The 17,975-nt window shown below is 48.3% G+C and overlaps 1 protein-coding gene across 4 annotated transcripts in view; it reads right to left on the bottom strand.

Moving 5' to 3' along the window:
* Positions 1-13,109: 13,109 nt before the first annotated feature.
* TNC (tenascin C) overlaps positions 13,110-17,975 on the bottom strand; it is a 61,818-nt gene continuing 56,952 nt past the window's right edge. For all 4 annotated transcript variants that reach the window (XM_090274632.1, XM_090274631.1, XM_090274630.1 and 1 more), the window contains 3 exons: positions 17,404-17,565; positions 14,990-15,153; positions 13,110-13,840 (listed from right to left, as the gene is read on the bottom strand). In XM_090274632.1, coding sequence (XP_090130758.1) covers positions 13,730-13,840; positions 14,990-15,153; positions 17,404-17,565 — 437 coding nt within the window. In that variant the 3' untranslated portion in view covers positions 13,110-13,729. The remainder of the gene's footprint in view (positions 13,841-14,989; positions 15,154-17,403; positions 17,566-17,975) is intronic.

The raw sequence follows: 17,975 nt of genomic DNA on the forward strand, positions 1-17,975 counted from the left end.
AAATCTTTTTTTCCCTCAGAGTCTGGGGAAATCACCTTTGCTAATAATCCCACAGCTTTGACTTAATTAACCATATTTCTCAGGCCTTGAGTCTATACATTAGAATCCCGAAGTATTAGCAGGATGCTTTGTATCAGTGAGGTCAGTCCTATAATTCTAGAGATGGGAAAGCCAGACCAAGGAGCTGAAGATACGTGCTCAAGCTGCCATAGTGAAGCAGAAGCCCAGCTAAGCTCAGTACCAGGTCCAGGTCAGTACCAGGGCTCCTGCGAGCAGGTCTGGTGCCCTTCAATCTGGTTTTGGATTATCTGATGGGACTGGTTCTTCTCCAACAGGGAGGGAAGTTGAGTGGTGTATGGCTTTACTATCTCCCTGATTTCAGGGATAATGAAGAAGGAAACTGGCAAGACTTGGACCAGGAAGGGACATCCCAGAAACGAAGGCATGTGCATTCAGTGAAGTCTAGCTTGCATAACAGCACAAGGAAGCTCCAAGGGATGACTCTGTTGGACTGATGTCAGAGGAGAAAGCTGCCTTGACTGTAGAGGGACTGTTCTGACCAAGGTTGGCTGACTGCTGGAACAGACAACTCCATGTGCTCAGTGGAAAAACGCTAAAAAATAACTGCTTGCTCACATTACCATCCAGTGCTACCACTCGTGGGTCTGATCTCTGTTCTCTGGGGTGGTTCAGGGAGTCAGTTTCCTTCCACCTCTGATCTCTTGCCCCTCCAACATGCAGCCTTCAATGTCAGTCTCCAGGCTGGATAGGGAGCCCATTCTGAGTCAAGGTCAGTCAGGGGCAGAGCTTGGGCTAGAGCAGGCATTCCCAGCTCCATGGCCAGAGGCTGGGGTTTTTACCTACTGTCCTTCCTGTCCCTCAGCATCTCTGACCCTGTTTGCGCCTCTCTGAAATGGGAGTCACAAAGCCTGCTCTGCCCATCCTCAGCATCATGACTTCAAGCCCTGAAATATGTTTTGTAAGTGGGAACATGCCCTGCAGACTGCCCAGGCTAACCTGGAGTCCCTCCCCTACAGACCCTGAAGGTAGATGACAAGTCTGGGGACTGTTCTTCAGGAATGGAAGGATAGCTGCAATGTGACAGCATAGGACATAGTCACTGCTGCTCTGAGGCTAAGGCACAGGAAGTATCTCTCTCCAGACAGTACTGGGGAACCCAGGCTATGGGTGCACTTTGACACTGAGAATCAGTTCCTATCTCTCCCAGGCCCTTCTGCCTGCAGCCAGCAAGCCCACACCTGCAGGGTCAGTCGTTGACCTTGAATTTGAACTTGTGCTGCAGTACCGCTGAACCCTGGTAGGGTAGAAGGTTGGCCAGAGCATGGAATTTGGAATCCAATGACTCTGGATTTGAGTCTTGGTTCTGGTGCTTAGTGGGTTCACTTTCCTCCTCTATAAAATGGGGAGAATGACTTATGTGGTTGTTTTGAGAACTAAATGAGCTCATTATGAAAACTGCTTAGCAGATTGAAAATAAGCAGCACTCAGGAAAGCTGCGGTTATTTTCATGCCATATCCAATGCGCTAGAGATGACTTCTGGGCACTTACATAAGGGTTGAGTCAGAACTTCCCCTGTGGCTTCCCTGGTGGCCCCATTTTGACGAGAAGATTTTGCCTCAGTGTCCCTTTTCTGCCCATCCCGATTCCTTCCCTGAATCTTAGCCTGCTTAGCAGAGGCTCCAGGACTCCACATAGTCCCAGTGAGGCCAGATCTCCAGCCACCACTGCCTACTGAAGGTGTGGGTTGGGTGACCATCTTGAGCACCTAGGCAGTGAACTCTGAAATCTAAAGCTTTTCTGTGACTGTTCACCATCGGGGTGGTATCGATATCATGGACTTGATCTTATTGAAGCACTCCTGATTCTCACTATACGCACAGGAAGCTTCCTCTGCAGCTTATCAGGCCTAAAGCAGAGCCTGAGACAGGGACTTGGGAGGTGATCCCAGGATGCAGGAGCGAGGGCGTGGGCAGGCGGTGACAGGGACAACGGAAAGGCCACTATGTGCTATGTGTCAGGTTCTCACGGGAGCTGTGGGAATGGCATGGCCAACATGCTTCGGGGTTGTGCTGGGGAAGGAGAGGGGCCTGGGACCTTCGCCCAGTGCTCCCCTCCTTCACTGGTTGAGGGCCCCCAGGGACCTCCCTGCTCCCACTTTGGAAACGTCCCTGGGTTAGATCTGAGTGGTCTTCCCAGGCTCAGAAGAAAGTCCCGAGGCAGAGAAGTGGAGAGACTTGGAGGCCTGTGCTTGCAGGAGAATGGGTCTCCTCCAGCTGTACTGTCCTCAGAGGTGGTGACTGCTGAAGCCGTTTTACTGAGGAAGCTGTTTCCCACTTTGGATTGTGCCCTGGAGCAAATGAAAGGGCTAAGGTCCAAATGTCACCTTCTTGGAGGGGGCTTTTCTGGTGTCTTCTCTGAAGGAGCTGACCTGTGGTTACTCCATCCTATGATCTTTTGTCCCCATGACCTCTCCTCTGCAGCCTTGCCAGGGTAGCTTAAGACCTACCAGTCCATGAGTGTGTCTGAGCGTTGGGACCCAATCACATAAGACCTGCACCAGATTTGGACTGGTGTCATTGCAGAAAAAGAGTGTCAAATTCCAACACCAGTCCAGGAAAACAGGTGCCAAAGAAGTGCCAAAGCTTTGGGTGGCTACCAGGTATTGCGGTGGAAGATGTCGGAGTGAGGCACAGCAGGCAGGGTAAGCCACGAACAGAAGTTCATCAAGCAGCAGGAAGTGGGGACTCAGGAGGGGACCAGACGGTCCAGTGTGATTGCGGCAGACAATGTTAGGCTGGTGGGGGCTCTCTTGGGAGTAGACAAGATGCATATCCTCATCCCGCTTTGGCATTTTGGGGTACTTCTCTGTATTTGGTTTCCATTCCCTCATTATGGCCACACTGATGATGTCATTAAAGGCTGGGAGAAGTGACAATTTTAGTGCATACCTCAATAACGATACATTTTTATCTGGCTGCAGCCCATGCCAAAACTGACAGCAAAGGGATGTTAGGACCTAAAAGAGCCACCTTTTTGAGTCTTGATCCAAAGGGGAAGCAGCCTGCAGTGGATCCTGGGAATTCTGGAGGCTCTGGAATGAAGAACAGCTGGGAGGTACCTTCCATTGACCATAGTTTTTCCAGCCACAGGTGAGAGCAGCCACTTCTCCATCAGACCAGCTCAGCAGGACCAGCTTGTCCGAATACAGTGCAAGTCACCTTCCAGACTGGGGTCGGGAGCTGGGGCTGCAGGTTTTCCCTTCACAATGACATCACAATCCCTGTCCCAGTTCTCCACGCATTAGGTGAGGAAGAGCCAGCCCAGGGATGTGTCTGCCTTACAGTCAGAGAAAACAGTCTGTGTGCCCCTTTGCCTTATGGATCTGTTCTCCATGGACCCACTTACAACAATAACCTCTTGGCTTCCATGTTTCTATAGCCAGGTCCAGTAGTTCCTGATAGTGGACCTTTAATGGTGGAAGGAAAATTGGATTTATTCTTTATCATTCAAATCAGTGTCTGTATGGGGTGGCTGGCTCCGCTACCAGTATTTGCAGTGCATGGATTACACGGACAGCCGTCTTCCTGGTTCCCATATGATAGGGTTCTAAATAAAACATTTCATTTTAATCCTAATTGCATTAAATAAAGCACCTCCTCAATAGCGGGCTTTGAAGTTACCCAACCTTTCTGTGAGTCAGTTCCTCCTCTGTGTAATGGACATATGATAATGCTTCTGCCATAACTTTTTTGTGAGGGTTAAAGGAATTTCTACACAGGAAGCCCTTGTAACAGTGTCTGACATGTACCTGGAGCTGTTACAAGTGCTTCATGTTGTTATTTTTAGCATCACCACCCATTTAAAGATAGTGAATCTGAGGGAGGGAAGTCAGGTATTGTTTTCAAACTAGGGGAGTCCAATTTGGGAATCTATGTGCAATTTCATGTTTTTAAAGTTCTATCATCTTACCTTTCTGTAGAAAGGTTTGCCTTGGTTAATGGGTTAAACACAAAGTAAAACTGAACCAGTGGGGTGAAAAAAAGAGCAGAGAATGCTGGGAGGAACTAGAAGGAATAGATGGTGCCACAGACCTGTGCCATGATGGCTGGAGGGGTGACGAATTTGTCCTCATTCTCCTTGCATTGAAGGCAGGGAGAGAACGTATAGACAACGTGTATTTTGCTTCCTCATCGCAACATCAAGTACACATTCATTTGCAGCAATAAGCTCTTTGGGCACAGGAAGGGGGGCCTGGATGCAGTAGGGGTGCAGGAGGGGGGGTCCCTTGAGGCATAAGTCACTTTGAGTACAGTATACTGCGTCTGTATGTCCAGCTCTATGAATAAAAAGCTATTAAAGGTGTGACTTCAGTGAGTCCACTAGAAGATCTGGGGACTTTGCTTTCTGGAGCTGAAATGTCAATGAAGAAATTGTGGTGTGAACCACAAAAGACAAATACGAGCATTGGCTGCCTCTCACAGTTGGCAGAGATATACTTCAATTGTAGATTCCTTTCTTCCCTCTGCCTCCAGCTCTTCCATGGAGCAGCTAACCGAACACAACGCTCATGAATTCACATGTCTGTGCTTGTCTAAATTAACTGAGAGCATTCATCTTAGTTCTACTTATTGATCGTCCAGGCAAATGTTTACTGATCATTTACTTTGTGTGATGTATAGTTTTAGAGAGTAGAGAGGGCTCACCCCTCACTCAGCACCTATTCTATGCCAGATACTCTCTGGGACACTTTGCATACGTTATTGCATTTACTGTAATCAGGCGAGGTAGCTATTATTTCTGGTTTGTAAGTGGAAACAGTCTGATGCTCAGAGAAGTCCTGTAACTTAACCAAGGCAGCACTGCTGACTCTGGAACAGAGCCAGAGCTCGGAACCACCGAGTGATTAGTTCAATCATTGATTTAGCACGTTGCTGTCTTCCTTGCCAGGTGCTGCTGATACAGAGTTTGCTAAGAAATGATTCCTGCCCCCAACACCCCTACCCTCTGGTTGGAGAGTCAATTTCCTGACTCCATATTTAGTGGTCTTGTTATAATCATCCTCAAACCTTAGTAGTGAAGCATGTATTACACGCTGTACATAAAGCCATTTCAATTCCATTTGAATGCTCTTGGTATTTAGATGAAGTGGGAAAAGAATTAAGTGGTGACTGAGATTGGAACTGAATGATAACAGGACCTTTCTTTTTACCCTTGGAATCCCCTCTTTCTAGAGACTCCTGTACCTTCCTGAGGGAAGGTTAGAAAGTGAAATTTGGTTCCTGTAGCCCAGGAGGCAGCAAGATTCTCTGGCAGTATGTCTCCGAGGGGGCTGCAGATTTCTTTCTCTGTGAGGAGCTCACTTTGGAGAAACTAACTCACCCTACAATTTTTAGGAGGTTTAGGGTTTTGCTGACTGGCCAGGATGGCTCCTCCCCAGCACAGTTCCCTGTAGGAAAGGCTCTGTCTGGGCAGAGGAACATCAACACTTTTATTTCGCCTCCTGTCTCCCTAAGGGCTCACATTCTTCTTAAGAATAATGTCTGTGTTGCCTGGCATCTTAACTCTTTCATGATTTCCTTTCTTTTTGTTGTCTTTGCGTCTCAGGCTGGAGACTGAAAACCTGGAGCAGAAACGTTTTCGACATCTCGTATGAAACAAGTAATGGACCCAGAGGTGCAGAGCGAGTCCACTTTAGAGCTGGAAGGGACATTAATACATCAGCATCTCTTTCAATCACCAAGACCAAGGGTCTCTCCAATATCAGGTGCTCTCTGCTTCACCAAGAGCCTGGTTGTTCTGTGGATGGCTTTGGTCATTAGAAGTTCTTGTCTTACTTGAGTGCCATTTGTCCCCAGGTAGATTTCACCATTGAATCCAAGTTCTTCCTTCTGTCACCCAACAGAATAAGTCTTCTCTATTCCCTCCATGATAGACCTTCAGAGATTTTGTCCGTGCTTATTATCCCATTTTATTCTCTCCAGAAAAGTGGTATTTCTTGTCTTCTCACTATCCTGATCATGTAAGTATGTACAACTCTATTCTAAGGATAACAAATATATTACAAGTATATTAATAAGACATCTATTAATCGAGTACAACTCTGTGTGTGTGTGTCTTTCTCTTTCTCTTTTAATGGGCTTGCTTGTGACCTTGGAATCTTTCCCAATAACTTGCAGGCAGTTAGTATAAATTGACTTCTTAATGTAAAGGAATCCTAATTGTGCAGCTACTGTGTTCGAGCACTATGGACTGCAAGTAGCCCTGGAGAGGCAGTGTGAACACAGCAGAACCCTCTGTACCCTCGCGGTATTTGCAGTCTGCTCTGGAGCTACCCCTGTGTTGCACTGAATTTAAAGCTCTCCACCACCTAGGAGCTGGGCTTTCGGATGGAGATAGATGCCTTTCCCAACATGACTATGAGGCACCTGCAAGATGTCTAGGCGGAGTGTGGTCCTCAGCCTCCCCTGAGCTGAGACCACTGTGTGTCTCTCGCCCACCCCCCTTCCACACACCTGGGGCCTGCTGCGCTCTCCTCTGCTAACTGCTGAGAGGGCCTTGAGTGTGGGGAAATATAAACAGAGAGTAGCTGAATGCCGCTGGGGGTGATCCAGCCTCGTTTTATATATACCTGGAAAATGCTCTCTGAGTCTCTCTGTCCCTGTCATTTTTAGGAACCTTTTTAAAATTAGTGTATGTAAATAAAAGGCTTGGGAGATCAGCTAATTCTGCTCACCTCCCACCAGTCCTTGAGAAATGATGGTTTTCGGTAGGGTGGGGTGCTAGGGCCTCTGTCCAAAATTGGGAGGATGCTCTCCAAGAGACCGTGTGTGTAAAAAGTCCCTGGAGAAGTGGTTTTGGTTGAACATATACCACGCTCTGTCTTTTAAATGACTGATATTTATGGTGTTTTCCCCTCTAAATGTCCTGCTGGATTTCTCCCTCCTTGGCGGTAAGTCAGTCTCAGCCCAGAGCCTGTCCTAGGAGAGGCTGCTGACTGGGGCTCTCCAGAGAGCAATTCTTTTGTTGTTTCTCTAAATCACACCATTAGGTTCTGACCTGTTGAGGTAGTGATGTGGCTGAGCGGGACCTGAATTAGAATCCACACCGATGGCTCGGCAGCTTTGGGAATATTGTGTCCTCTCTGAGTTTGTGTGTTTCTGCTTAAAATGATGATCTAAGAACAGAGTTGACTCTCAAGAAATTAAATAAAAAGTAAAGGGAGGCTAATCAGGACTGCTTACCGCTCACCCCAGGCCTGGTCATGTCGTCAGTGACTATGTAATGTCTGAGCAGCGGAAGAGCAAGCTCTATTCCAGGTGCTGAGGACGTGGCAGAGAGGAAACATGTATGAAGTTCCTGTCGTCACGGAGCTTGATTCCTAGAAAACATCCACATAAGTAAGTAAACCGGTATTATATCCGGCGGAAACACGTGCTATGGAGAAAATCAGAGAAGAGCACTGGGCATCGGGCTTGTGTACTGCGTGGGTGTGTGCATGCCTTTCTGCCTGTCTGAGTGTAAACGTGGGTGCTTCTGTAGGGTGGCGAGAAGGTGACACTGGGAGGATGCCTGAAGGAAGTGGACGTGAGCCACTCCCACGTCAGGGGAAAGGCATCCCAGGTGGAGGGTCTGCAGTGGGAGAGGGCTTGCCGGGTTGGAAGGCGAGCGGGAAGGCCAGTGTGCCTAGAGCAGTGTGACAGTGGAGTCGAGGTCCCGGAAGTATGAGGGGGCAGATCGCTGAGGGCTTTGAGGCCACTGTCACACCTTGGGCTTTGCTCTAAGCCAGACAGGAAGCTCTGGAGGGGTTCAAGCAGCAGGATGACATGACTCAACTCAGCATTGGAAGAGGGTCACTCTGTAACTCTTTGGGGGTACAGACTGGCTCTAGGAGTGAGCGTTGGGACAACAGGGCCTTTGACTTTGTTTTCAGTGTTGCCCAAGCTGCTCAGGATAATCTGGGGTGGATCAGCATCTAACCAGGTTTTAGAGGTGAAGAGAAAGTAAAAGAATCGAGGGCCATTGGAACCTGTTCCTATCTCCAAGTGTGACTCACTCTGAGCTAAAGAGTTGAGCTGTAGGAAAGGCGAAGTTTTCTCTGAGGGCCCAGGCACAAGCCAAAGGATCTAGTGTAGACAGCAGGAAAGTGTGAGCTTGGCCTTCACTACCAACAGTAAAGGAGTAGAGGCAAAAGTAAATTAGTGGGGGGATGTTAATATAAGGGGACCATTAAACATGGCTCTCCTTGCCAGGACGTCCTTGCAGAATCTGAGTGGGGATTAAACATGTGCGCCAGAAACCCTGTCCCTATCCTCCCCCCGCCCCCACATTCCTATCCCCGACCCCAGTGTGGATTTGCAAGAGGTAATAAACCAGAGGGGTTTGTACAGAAGGGGAGACAAGAACAGAAGAAGCGGCTTGCCATGCCTTGGACAGAGTCTGAGCCCCTTATGGAGAGAGGGATTCCAGTGGAAGTGAAGGTGTTTCCTGAAAGTTCGGCTTAGGAGCCCAGCTGACCTTGCCTGTCCTCATCAACCCTTTCCCGAGGAGCTCAGTTAGTGTCTTCCTAAAGCCGGAGGCGACTGCCATCTGCCGGAAGAATGAAGTATTGTACCCAGACGCTCAGCTTGGGACCAAGGTCTTACAACTTCAGAGGGACAAACCTGTGTTGGAATTTTTCTCCCGGCCAGGCCCGGTCCATTTTCTCTTTTAAATCATCACACATTCTCTTCAGGGTAGGTTCCTCTTTGTTCTCATTTTTAGGAACACTCAGAAAAATTAAGCGAGTAGACCAAGATCATTCGGTAATTGTAAAACTTGGGATCCAAGCTCAGCTCTGACTACAAAAAGGCTTACTTCGAGAAGTTGCTATGACCACACCTGCTTTGCAAATTATACAGCGTTATGTGGGAACCGGCACATGGCAGGTGTCTCGTGTGTACTGAGTGCGAGAGTGGAGAGAGGAGTAGGTAGGCAGATGGTGCTCCTCTGGGCTCTGTGGCCAATGGGCTCAGAAGGCCTAGGTTTTCGTTCCTGCTCTGGCACGTCAAGGCCAAGTGAACCTGGAAGTCGTTTTACTGCTCTAAAACACATTTCTTAACCTATAACTACAAATATACTGGGGCAATGTGGTAGCTACTTATTTTCACGATGTGTTTGTGTGTGTGTTTCCTATCAAAAAACAGAATCAATTTTCCAGTCTTGGGATTAGAGCGATTATCAAGGACAGATCCCTTTTCCGCTTCCTTTCTGAGCTTCCAGTTCATTTTAGGGGCTCCCTGGGAAGGGAAAAGAATGAGGAGAGTGAGCCCTCTGCTGGCCACTGATATATCACACCCGTTTACCCCCGGCAGGGTGTGCCTTGGAGGATCCAGGTACCTACAGAGGCCAAGCGACACAGGTGGGGGGAGGTTGCTTTTCTAGTGGGCGAGGGACCCTGCAGCCCTTCCCGCTCCTGGAGTTAATGGGGCCTTGACTGTAGCTCCCCAGATCTCTAATTAGTGTGGCCTAACTGAAATGCCCTGTAGGAGTGGAGGGCCGCTCAGGAACAGGGGTGTGGACATGGAGACGCTCTCTGGATCCCCCAAATCCCGTGGTTTTTATCTTCTAAACCGCTCTTGGAGTCACATGCTCCACCTCCAGGACACCACGTTTACGCACGGCTTTTTCCCTGGACTCCTGTGCTGGCTTCCTCGTAGGCCTCTCCCATCTTGCGTCTCCTAGCCCAAACCCAAACTGTCACAAAAATATGTTAAGAAAAAACAAAACAGAGACGATCATAATATTTCCCTGCTTAGAATTCCTTAGTCACTTCCAGTTGCACTTACGCAAAAGACTCGAGTGCTTATTCTGGACCAAAGGAAACTGCGGGAGTGGGTGGCCCTGTTCCTTCTGGACCTCTGGCTTGGTTTCTGTGCAGCCTGGCAACCCGAGGCCTGTAGAGGCAGACACTCTGCCCTCTGCGTCTCCTGCCTCCTCCCCTGCTTAACTCCTCCTTATCATTTGGGTCATGATTCAAATGCCTTCCCAGCCAGGTCCCTGATGGACGTTCTCATGGTGTCTTGCACTTGCCTCCATAGCATGGTCTCAGTTTCCAGTTACCCACTGGTTTGTCTAATGCGGTGGCTGTAGTCATCCTGTCTCCAGTATGGAGGCTACACAAGGGTGGGGATGTGGTTATTTTATGCACTTAGTGCTGGGCCTACAGGGGTGCTCATTACTGACCTTGAATGGAAAGGGAAGTAAACTTGGGAGGAGAGATCCAATCAGTACAGCCCACATGGAGCTCTGAAACACTGGGGTTGGCAAGACATGGTGGGAAGGGGAGTGAGGCAAGCTGAGAAGGGGAGAAGGAGAGGTGATGGATCATAGTCCCAGAGGACGGGGGGCTGTGTGGTAGATACTGTGATGGTGGGTGTGGGCAAGCCAGCCTCCCGGGCTCCTTGGTTTACATTCCTTGCTCGAGGTTAAATAAAAGTCCCTCTGCAGGTATCCGATGGGCAAAGCCTAAATTATGTGCCTACCATCTGGCTGCCATGGAGAGGAGGAAAGAGTATTTTCTGCTTGGCTGCCATGGTGGGAGGTAGGGTCCTTGCCCAATGGGAAATGCTCCAAAACTGGAAAGGAGTTTGGCTGTTGGGAAGGCATTAGTTGACCAATGTCCGCTGCAGGGAGAGCGGCATGAATGCACAATGTAGGGTAAGGCAAGCAGGCAGTCTTGTGAATGGTACCGAGGCCGAGGTACTCACGAGAGTGGGTGTGCCCTGAGAAGAGGGCCTCTGTTTCTAGTGGTGTGGGCAGAATGGGAAAGAACCACATGGGCGAGCATGGTTCCCCAGGTCTAGCAGCAGCTGAAGAGCAGAGACTGTGCTGGGCCTGAGGGGCACGTGCAAAGAGCACTTATCTGAAACCTGATGAGGGACTTGCGTGGAGACACTATTGACTGGCCTGTACTTCTGTTATGAGGGTAACTGTCAACCCACCATGATGCTATAGAGATAGAGCTGGAAAATAAGTACCCTGACTACCCCCACCCCCAGGCAGGGAAGTGCATTGATGTAATTCACACATGTGGGCCTTGAAGGATATAATGCAGGGAGAAGGGAGGTGAGCAGAAGGGGCGGGACAAAGCGAAGACCAAACACCCTGGAAGTTAACTCTCAACGGAGAGCTACTGAGTGCTTCATGGGGGTGGGGGGTGGACGTGGGCTCGGATTCTGAGGGTGGCGTAGGATTTCAGGAGACCTTTCAGGATGGAGAAGGTTGCTTGAATGATGCCACAGAGTCAGCGACTGGACTGGAAATGGTGACCTCACGCTTTGGACCAGAACTTTTCCACCAGAGCTTGGGGTGTGTAGGCAGTTTGAAACCAGATGTGAAGCACGGAATGTCATGGCCTTGGGCCCTTCTGGGGGCACCTACAACCTTCCCAAGGCCACGATGAAAGATCCCTGTTTGATGTGACTTCTTCACCAATCAGAATTTGATTGTGTGGCTTCTGGGGAACACCTTACCAGCCTAGCTGTATCTGTCTTTCTCAAAAGGGGGTGGGACTGGAGTTCTGAGACCGCCAAGGCAGCAGGCAGGGGAGGGTTAAGCTCCCATAGGCCTGGGGAACGCAGGGCACCAGTTTGTTTGAGTTTATGGAGCAAGGCGAGTGTTGCTATGGCTGAATTGCAGACAAGTCTTATGATCTGGAACAGCAAATTGTATATATAACATGACAGTACTTATTAAAGCATGATAAACTCAGCAGCAAGGGGTCTGGCCAGAGCCATAAATTCCTCTGATCCTCACTTCTGAGCCATCACATTCCATCTGAATGAGGCCTATCAGCTCAAACAGTTTCATTAACTAAGTCAATTTGCTGAAGGTTCCTAAGGGAATGAACTGGCAATTGCTTTTCCCATCCTCCCAACACCCTTGTTTTAAAAGAGAAATGTATAATGTGTGGTTCTGACTCATATTCCCTGAGTACAGAGAGATCTGCTGTGCTCGGCAGGGAGCTCCCTCTGTAACTAGATGCATTCAGGGTGAGGCTGGGGGACACTGGACCTTCCCTTTTAGGGGGCTTTGAGTAGGGGACAAGGAGACACTTCTAACAGACATTCTTTTCAGTTCTAAGATCTGGGGATTGTAGGATCCCGATGAAGGATCCAGGTGACCTTTCTCATTCTGCAACCTATACACTGTCACCACGCCCCCCCTTTTCCTAGGGAAGGAGAGACTTTTATCAGGGGCCTGGGGAGAGCAGGGACACTGGGGCCAGAGGGCCAGAGTTTAATTATTAATTGGATAAGTAGCCACAGATAAGTCATTGCACTTCTACGAACCCCAATCCATCATATATAAGGTAATCATATGCTGTGATTGGAGAGCTGAGTTGGTTAGAGCATTGTCCTGATACGCCAATGTTGCGGGTTTGCTCCCTGGTCAGAGCACAGATAAGAATCAACCAGTGAATGAATAAATAAATGGAACAAAACATTTGACATTTCTCTCTCTCTCTCCCTTCCCTTCTCTTTTCTAAAATCAATAAATAAAATTTAAGAAGCAAGAGTATGATAACTAATGCTTATTAACACTTAATATATGCCAGGCAGCATGCGACGGGGCCTTCTATGGATAATATCCTTTGTTTTTCACAGAAACGCTTTGAATTGAAGAAGTGTGAGCATTCCCACGTCACTGAGGAGGAAACTGAGGCCTGGAGAGGTTAGGGACTGAGGGGGTGGAGGAGCCAAGATCTGAACTCAGGCGGTTCTGCTTCTGGGAATGTTAACGCTTGCATGATAACAATTCTCATCTTATTTAGGTCATAAAAGTGGTAGGAGGTTACATTAGAAAATGGGTGTAAAAACATCTTTTAAACCATTAACAGTTAGTCTTGGCAATACTGAGCAAGAAGCTGAATCTTAAGTTGTAAGCTTTTTCTGACCTTGTTCAACTTTGTCCAAAAAAGCGCTTCCCTCCCTTTCGGCCCTTGGCGTCCAGTTGACCCCTCCCCCCTTTCCTTTCCAGCGTCCCCCCTTTGTGCAAACACATTGGCATTTGTGGCATTCAAGCTCCACAATGAAAGGCAAAACAGCAGTCCGATTTAAAAGTACTTGTGCTTTTATTTAAAAAAAATACAATCAGGTACTGTCCACATGTGTTTCAGAAAGGAAAATCTCTTTAAAAAAATCCTTAGTTTTCATCATCATTATTATATTAATAACATTAATTATATCCTTAAAATGGAAACGGCATTACTTTTCTGGGTTCTGTAGTATGAAATGTAAAAAACAGGCATGGCTCCCAATGACACACATTGAATCACTGCTAACAAAAATAGTGACAATTAATTATACAGCTTTGTGTAAAATGCGGCTGGTTCTAAAACAAACTACCACTGTACAGCCCACCCCTCTTCCATTCCCAGAGCCACCCAAGAGAAGGAAAACCATTGTGCTGCTGCCCCTGGAGGAGTTTTGCTGATTCGAACAACAAAACAGAAACCTGTTGGAGACTGTTGTCTTTGGTGCGAAGGAAGGAAACGCAGAGTGCGGAGGCCACTGCTCCCGCCATTGGCCCTGATGCTCCATGGTCAATATGAACTCCTGCCAAATGCCCAGGTGTGGCTTGACGGTTGGATGGGTTGTACTGATACTTTGGTAAAATTCTTTTCTTCCTCTGGGCCCTACGCCGCTCTCACCCAGTTGTCCCTGAATTTTACGCCCGTTTGCGCCTGCCTTCGAGATTTCGGAAGTTGCTGGGTCTTACCTTCATCTCAGCAAACTGGATTGAATATTCGTGGCCCTTCCAGTGGAACCAGTTAACACCCTGCCAAAAAGAGAAGACCTCCAGATTGGTTTGCATTAGGTAAGGCGTTCATTGACCATTGCTATTTAGTTGACAGGAACGAGTTCTGGTTCAAGGTGACTTTTTGGTACTTCACAGCTGTCTCTTGACTCTGTCTATTGATCTGTGCAGTGAAGATTTTTCAAAGGGGCTGGTGGGATCTGACTCCGTTGTTTTACTTTAGTCCCAAGCCACCTGAGGTTTGGTCTGCCATCTTTAAACAAAGTGGCTGATGAAACCTGCCATCATTAGGAAGGGTGCTAAAGGAATTCAGATCCCCATTGGAGGTTACAGGGGAGCAGCTACCTGCCGGAGAGTCTATAATTCACAATATTCCTACAGAGTACTTTAACAGGGGTTGGTATGGAATGGCAGAAGGAACACAGGTGTAACTCAAATTTTGGAACCTGGCATATACGGTTAAATCTTAGTGCTCTTGCTTGAGAGATAACTTGACCAAGTTATCAAATATTTGTGGGCCTCGGTTTCAGTGTTTTTTTTTTTAAAGGTCTGATAATGCCAACCTTGAAAGGATGCTATGAAGATGAAAGAGGAAATGAATTTGTAAAGGATCTGTCACAGCAGCAGGAGCAGGGTCAGAGTTAGGACTTGGCTCCTGTCCCTCTTTGGTGCCCTTTTATATGAGCTCCTTCTTCTTCCAAAATTCATTGGGAGGATGGAAAAAGCAGTTTCCTTTTGGTGTGTAGCCTTTTTTTTTTTTTGATTTTTCAGGGAGACTGCATTACACTGTTGTGAGGGGAAAGGCAGCGAAGGTGATGCAATAATGCACAGAGTTGAAGTGCAATAGGCAATGTGATGAGATGCAGGAAACACCTGCTCTCACCCTGCTTCACTGGGGTGGCATCCACTCAATCTGCTCTCCTTTTGGGGTTCAAAGACGTTTGTCTGAGAAAAGCGTTCTATTTTGGAATGCACTTGACCAGTGGTTCCTCATGGGATCCTCAAGAGTTGACACGTGCTCTTTCTATGATTTTACCTGGCCTGCAGTGTCACTGAGGCTTCTCCTTGCTGTGCTGGGAAAAACATACCACCTACCTGAGGTTCCTGCCTCCTCGTCTCACCACCAATCAGCTTCCCAAGCCCGGTCCTGGGCCTTCACAATCCACTCACCTGACTGTGGTTATTGTCTCCGTATCTGCCCATCAGGTTGACACGGTGGCAGTTCTTATACCAGAAAGCCCCCTTGTAGGACAGAGCACAGTTGGTGATGGCTGAGTCTGTGTCCTTGTCGAAGGTGGAGAAGGACCTGCCATTGTGGTAGGCCATCGAGTCACCTGGGGGATAGAAAGTATGCACCTGAGAGATCCCAGCTGGAGTTTCCTGTGGGCTGTGAAGGGCAGAACCAAGGGCGACAGTGGAAAGGTCCTGGGGTGGGCCGGCCTTGAATATTGGACCCAGGTTTAGGATTGGATGGGCTATGAGTGTCACTCAAGGATGCATTGCTGATGGAAGCAGCCTAATGTGGTAGAAAGAAGACTATGGGTGGCTTTGGAGGATCCAGCTTCAAGTCCCCTCTCTTCCATTCCCTAGCCGTGACCTTGCACAAGTCAAGCCTGCTGCTGAACCTCAGTTTTCTCATCCATAAAATGGAACTAGCATATTGATTCTCTCTACGTCAGAGTGCTGTAGGGACCATATATGAAGGTATGTTCTAGAAAGGTAGAATGTTGAGCAAATAGTTAGGATTGTTGTTATTTTTATCATTTTTTTTGCATTCCCTTCCCATCAAGGAGCTCACTGAGTAATGTGAGAAATCTGCATTTAAGAATGCTTTCCCACAAATACAAATATTTAGGGCTATACTTAGAACCAAACCCTTCAGATATTAGAAGTCAGCAAATAGCCTGTGTAACATATAGTTATTTTTCAAAGTGTTTATGGGACTGGCTCTCCCTGATTCTTAGACAAAAAGCCCATTTATAGATAGTGCTCTTTGGGAATCTAGTATGTAATTTAACACACTGAATTTTGGGAACACTTCAGCGCCCTTTCTTTCTGTGTACCCTCACCCGTCCTCTGGTCAATGCTGTGCACAAAAATATGAAATGCCACCACGTACAAGCCTGATATTTTGGAGCGAGCTGACAGAGGGCGGAGATGCCCTTTTAAGCTGCCAAGAACATGAGCACAGCAGGTAGATGCTGATGAGCGAGATGCTCCCGGTGAGGTTGTCTTTACGGAGGGACACATCCCGGCTCATCGGCTCATGTTGGCTAGAAATAGAGAGATGGGCAGAGGCTCACTCTTCCCTGCTGCTCAGTCAGAGTCTTTGTCCGCCATGTAACTAGACCCTTTTAGCCTGAAGCCATCTCAACCAAAGTGGTATTCATTACCAGGTAATAAAATGTCAGAATTCTTTGAGGGATGCAAGAACTAAAACAATTTTCGCCCTTAGGTCTTTCTCATCTCTAAAGAGCTCTCTCTCTCCTTTGGCTGAGCCTAGCTTTTGGCAAACCTTTATCAGGAGACTTTTTGTTTCCACTATAGATGTTTTCTTGGAGGGCTCAGAGAGGCTGGATATGTACCACGGCATTTCTCTCTTCTGTTTTCATATGCATAACTGAGAGCCACCCAGAGTGGGCGTGGGTGACATGGGGTGGCCACACTCTCATACCTGACCCCCGTTGTTACCAAGAACAGCTTCTGCAGCCAGGCTTGTACCCTGGGCCCACCTGCTACAAGGTGTTTCACCTTGTGCAAATCACCACTTTTCTGAACCTTGGTTCTCTCCTCTGCGTCTTCCTGGAATGGTTTTTGTGAGCGCTAAATGGGGGTAATAGGTGGGGGATATCTGTGAAAGATGACATTCTTACCCGGCAGGCCTGAATGCATGTTTTTTCCTACTTATTTCTCCTCTAATGTGGAGCCAGAAAGCCATGCAAAGGTCATTTCCAATCAAAGAAATCTTCAAGATCTGAATTAGCTTACGGATGAGACGAGGAAGGAAAAGGCGGCTGGGGAGGGAGTGAGTCCCTGGTCAGGCTGAGGCCGGAGGACCACATGGCAGGGATGTCTTAGAAGAGATTCAAGCGGTTGGACAATAGAGTGGATTGTTTGCTACTCAACGCGCAATCCACAGACCAGCGACACCGCCCATGTGGGGCAGCATCACCGGGGAGCCTGTGAGACATGCTGACTCTCAGTCAGCAGCTGCACATTCACAGTATGCACTAGGGGGTCATATGCCCACAGTCAACTGAGAAGCACTGGCTTACATGGCTATTAAGGCCGCCGAGCGACTGTTTTTCCATCAGTCTAGAACTGATATCTAAAAATGGATAAGAAGACATGTTTTTAAGTGATGGCAGCTACAGATCAGTCCTGACTGCCCTGCTTCCCAGCCTCCTCTGTTTCAGTGACCAGAAGATCTATCTGCCCAACCCTGTTCAATAGCAGTTCTTCCAGATTAGCACCCAGTAGGGATTCACATATTTGTTGATCCGCCTTATGGATGGATTCATGAAAGAAGGGAGAATGAATGGAAGGACCGGCTGAAAACACATGCAGGCCCTGCGGTTTCCTACCCGCTGTGCCGCTGTACCCCTCCACCTTCAGCCTGTAGCGAGTCTTGGCGTCGCCCACGCTGAACCTGTCGTAGACGGCGTAGGCTGTCGTCCCGTGGTCCCGCAGGTCCACGCGGAGCTCGTACTGCCCTTGGGACGTGATTTTGTTCAGGTTGTCCAGCCCTGTGGAGGACAGGCGGGGGTTGACATCAAAGCACAAGTGACTGAGGCCGTGGCTGCTGCTCCACCGTGTCCGAGCAGCAGCTGTGTACGCTAGAGAGGGTCGTGCCTCACACAGACCTGGGCTTGCAGCTTGGTTTGCTCCTTGCTGGTGCAGCACCAGGCAAAACAGATGATGTTTCTGAGCCTCAGGTAAAATCAGGGGGACAGCTTTGCCCTGCCAACCACCCAGGGGACTGTGAAGATCAAAGGAGGTAAGGTGGCAAAAGCTCCTTTTTATAAACTCTGGGGGAAAGTGTCAGTTGTAATGTTGGCTTGAGGGGGATTTCAAATTGCAGCCCCAATGCTTACAGGATTGGCTAGATTCATGGGCAAGGTGGGGATTTTGTACCTTGGAGGGGTGCTCAGAGGTG

The sequence above is a fragment of the Furipterus horrens genome, unplaced genomic scaffold (genome assembly GCF_987537825.1).
Source record: "Furipterus horrens unplaced genomic scaffold, mFurHor1.1.pri manual_scaffold_4, whole genome shotgun sequence".
In the NCBI taxonomy this organism is placed as follows: Eukaryota; Metazoa; Chordata; class Mammalia; order Chiroptera; family Furipteridae; genus Furipterus; species Furipterus horrens.